This window comes from Nothoprocta perdicaria, unplaced genomic scaffold (genome assembly GCF_003342845.1).
Source record: "Nothoprocta perdicaria isolate Ctin4 unplaced genomic scaffold, notPer1 scaffold_28, whole genome shotgun sequence".
NCBI classification, from domain to species: domain Eukaryota; kingdom Metazoa; phylum Chordata; class Aves; order Tinamiformes; family Tinamidae; genus Nothoprocta; species Nothoprocta perdicaria.
Window position 1 is genome coordinate 1,355,323 of NW_020455510.1, and position 4,252 is coordinate 1,359,574.

General features: G+C 43.7%; 1 protein-coding gene across 1 annotated transcript; it reads right to left on the reverse strand.

Moving 5' to 3' along the window:
• Positions 1-1,858: 1,858 nt before the first annotated feature.
• Positions 1,859-3,710, reverse strand: CALCA (calcitonin related polypeptide alpha). Its single transcript, XM_026041174.1, has 3 exons — positions 3,620-3,710; positions 3,184-3,315; positions 1,859-2,348 (listed from the first exon to the last, which is right to left on the reverse strand). The coding sequence occupies exons 1-3, from the start codon at positions 3,703-3,705 to the stop codon at positions 2,150-2,152; spliced, it is 417 nt and encodes a 138-aa protein (XP_025896959.1). The 5' UTR covers positions 3,706-3,710; the 3' UTR covers positions 1,859-2,149.
• Between the last annotated feature and the right edge of the window lie 542 nt (positions 3,711-4,252).

Sequence of the window (4,252 nt, forward strand, 5' to 3'; positions counted from 1 at the left end):
AACAAAACATTTTCAGTAGTAGGATGCAAAAATTAATCTTCTTTTTGGCTGTCTTGATTTATGGAGAAGAGTTTCTTTTGTTAGAAATGAAAGTTGGATTTTCAGTTTCATGACAATCTGAAAGACACAAATCCAGAGTTACAGGAATATTCATCATGAATGCTATGGATAAAATGAATAAATATTTTCAAAATGTTCTGCTTACTTAGGGCCCTGTGAAGCTAGTTATTTCACTAGTATATTTATGAATGCTCTTTTTCTCAGTTTAAATAGGCTAAATTTTTAGCTCTTTACTATATTGGTAAATGTCTAGTTTTTAAGGAGATGGTCACCCTAAGCCTGGGACTCATCCAGCAGAACTGAAACACTACCAACTCTAAAGGCTGCAGTCTCTATACATATCACAACATATTTACCAGCTTCACCTTAGCATTCGGCTGTTCAGATTTGAGTGCTTCTTCTCCGCCTGCCAAAGGCCTTGGAGCCCACGTTGGTTGGCACGAAGTTGTTCTTGCCGACYCCTCCGGAGCGGCTCAGGAAGTCCGCCAGGCGGTGGGTCACACAGGTTGCCGTGTTGCATGCCCTCTTCTGGGCCGTCACACTGCTTCAGAATGGAAACAAGTTAGTTCCCAAATACCCCTACTGAATGCAACACAACTTCAGTAAGGGCTGTTAGACTGGGAAAGATTTTTCTGTAAGAGTAAGCAGGCTTACTGTGCAGTGAGCTCTGCCAGCTTCAGGCTGCTCAGCTCACAAGCTCTCAAAGATTTTCTTTGGTTGTGTTTTATCCCTCTAGGAAAGGTGGATGAGCCCTGTTTCTTGAGCAGACTGAAGTCTTACATCAAACTAGGCCTTGAGCAACCCAGGCTGTACCCTGCCACCAGCAAGAAGCTGTGGCTGRCAGTGGTGCCAAGGCTGCCCAAGGCTTCCAGGCCATGTCCCCTTCCTCCGGAGTTTATATCTTTGCCGCCCTGCTGCTGGAGGAAAGCACCAGCAGCTGGGTTCAGCTTGTCAGGTCTGCAGCTGAGTCTCATAATAGCAGCACTTCAGCACACAGGTGCTCTGCCTGTAGTTCAGGTGCAACTCTTTTGTTAAGATAGGGGACTTCATGACATATGTGTTCATACCATCCCTGCTTGACAGATATTTTCTACTAATGATTTTTCTCAAGTTGTGGGGATGGAAGGATTTGGTTTAAATGAACATTACAGAACTGAGCTCATTAACAATATTCCTTGTACCAACATAACCATTTTGGAACAGGCCTCTGATTATGGGAGGTGCTGCAAGAGAATAACAGTAAAGTAATAATCTGTGAGGAACAGCAATGAAAGTGCCGTTTTTAGCTACAAACTAACACCTAATGCAAGTACTACAAGAAAAACCTGGATTTGTCTCCCAAACTATGGTTCACCCATGTAGTATTTTAAAGATATTTTGACTTAGAATATATTAAAGACCTGCCATAGAATGAAAAATAGTTATTAAATTCTTACCTGGAGGTGTTCAGTACTCAGTTCTAAATAGGATTATATTTCAAGATCTTTTGACTGATCCTCTCCCCATTCCTTTGCTTCTCAAAAGCTTTGCTAACAGGATTATATGCTTGCCCAGTTACACCAATGCATATGCATACATGTATATCTACACATCCAATTTCAAATTCTTTGTACTTTATTACCTATTGCAGCTATTCTAGAATTACTGGCATCGCACTGCCTCTCTGTAGCTTTAAGAACTTGTAAAGTTTTCTAGCCTTACCTGAAAATCCCATGATCTAGAGCAAGTAATTAAAACAAAGAGATCTAATTCTTATAGAAAAATAGGTTTATTGGGTAAGTGCTTGGGCAGGCATGAAAGAAAAGTCTACTTGTACATTTAGCAGCCAGAGATGAAGAGCCTTATTTAGTTTGTTTGTTTAAATGAATGTCTAAGAAAAATCATTTGAGATCTCAAGGCAATGCTGTTCATTCTTATTTATTTTCCCCCTAGCCTGATAGGAATGTTATGTACTCTGGCTTCCTAACATTTGGTCCACCTCAAACATTCTCTGTCAAAACCAGAACCAAAAGAAAAGAGCAAAGTTAGCAATCAAACTTAGATCCACATGCATCGAGTTAAAAAAGGGAGAGGGCAGAATTAAGCACGTCTAGTTGTCTCCCAGGGCATCCCCATAGTTTGCATAGCGGTCATGGTCCGGGTCACTCAGCACACTCCGTTTCTTGCCAGGAGTTCCAGCCCCGACGTCAGTGCGAGGGTAAGTTTGCAATTTGTGCAATTCTTGAGACAGTTTGCCCAGCACACAAGTACTCAGACTGGCACAGCGCTTGGAAATTGGTCTATCCAGGCTGCAGGGGGAAAGAAAACATGCCCAAAAGAAAAATAGTCTCAAACATGCATGAACATGCATTTCTTTCCTAGACAATTAACTACAGTTAGGAGACAAACAAAACAAAGAAAACATAGAGTCATAGAAAATAACCTGTCCACATCACATTCCATGCAGGGAAGGACCATACAAATGCAGTCAGAAGGGATTCACTGTTTTTTTGACAATTCAATAAGACTTCCATTCCAAAAGCAGGTTAGTTAGCTTTTCAGTTGTTAGCAGTTAGGGGACAGGGCTTTTGAGTTTCAATATACTCAGCATGCTGTTCAGTCGGGGCGTGAGTTCCCATGTGCTCCGCATGCTGCCCAGCCGCTCCTCACCAGCAGCATGCTCTGCAGCACGCAAACGCTCCGCATGCTTTGGCCCTGCAGGGAGAGGGCACCGCGTGCATGGGGAAGAGCAGCTCCTGCTCCGGGCTCTCCATGCCCAACCACGGCATGCACTTGCAYGACAGAGAATCCAAAGGTGGCGAAACAGCCGCTAACACTCCCACCAGGGAAACATACCTTTTGCTGGCCTATCTTAACACAACCCCCTCATTCAAGCTCAAATTGCCCTCCACKTTCAGTTGTGAGACAGACAGAAGCAGGTTAATAGTTGGAAGCCTTTCCTCTGACAGCAGCAGGGATGGTGTCTCTGCAGCAGCTTCCTTTGCAGAGTCAATAAGCAGAGCTGCCCATGACCTCAGAGACAAGGAAGTCTCATCCTGCACAGGGTCTGCTCAGGTGGCTCATGGCACGGATCAGACACACGGTCCCTTTCCCTCCTCCCAGCTCTGGGACCGCCATCCTTACCTATTCCCCTCAGAGGCTTGCTCCAGCTCTTCTGCCGTCATCTGTATGAACTCTTTCACCAGGGCATTTAATAATCTCCGAGCTTCGTAATCACTTAGCGTCACTCGGTCTGTTACGGACTCCAAGCCAGGTCTAGGCGGAGGCAAGGAAAACAGGGCGAATGTGACGAGGACCGCTACGGAGAGCGGGAGCCGAGAGGTGGTGTCACGGATGCTGTTGACAGCATCTTTTCACTGGTGTGAATATACACATCATGCTCATGCACAGCATTAAGTGCTTGATATGTCATTAAAAACATAGTATCTCAAGTAATATTTAAAATAACTCTACTTTCTCATTTACTATAATCCGTTTCCTTATGTCTCTACAGAATACAAGTATTTCCTTCACATTCAGACAAAGCTCTCAGCAACAGGACCATCTCTTTGATTCTTACCTGACTGGGGCTGCCTGGAAGCTGTCCATCTGGCACACAACCAAGGCATAGACAGCAAGGAAAGATGAAATCTTCAGCATAACCATGATTCCTCTCTACAACAAAGAGGTACATCAGGCAATTACCATTTTCCAGCCCTCTCCTTCCTATAAGATCTGCTAGGGAGGTCATCTTGTTGACGCACAMGTCACACAGATGCTAATAGCCTTTTCCTGTATTACTTTACATTTCTTTTGATTCCTGCTATTTTACTTTAATTTTCCCAGAATGTCAAATCAACTACTATGCGATTAAAAAGGCAGCTTTTTTAAGCTGCAGCTCAGTAGTACTTGATTTAACAGATTTACACAGAAGTTGATATAAAAAGGTTCCTCCGACTGTACACACAGTGTCGAGTCCAATGCGTCAGACAAACGGGTGCAGTTACAGGGGAAGAGCCACACAAGAAAGCAGCATCGACTGGTTTAATACAAATTAAGCACCACTGGTAGCACTTCACCTGACACTGCTTGCTCCTTGGTACCGTTAGCACATCAACATCCCACCCAAATTACACTGTGAAGATTAAATAACCTCAGTTTCAAAAAACATCCCTACTCCAAGACCAGAAAAAAAAAGAGCAAGATTGGAGAA

What these genes read in the sequence shown, in the direction of transcription:
- CALCA (XM_026041174.1), bottom strand. Translation starts at nt 3,705, where the DNA reads ATGGTTATGCTGAAGATTTCATCTTTCCTTGCTGTCTATGCCTTGGTT. An exon ending in TTCCAGGCAGCCCCAGTCAG is followed by an intron (nt 3,316 to 3,619) that starts GTAAGAATCAAA and finishes GCCTCCGCCTAG; the next exon opens with ACCTGGCTTGGAGTCCGTAA. An exon ending in CAAGCCTCTGAGGGGAATAG is followed by an intron (nt 2,349 to 3,183) that starts GTAAGGATGGCG and finishes TTCCCCCTGCAG; the next exon opens with CCTGGATAGACCAATTTCCA.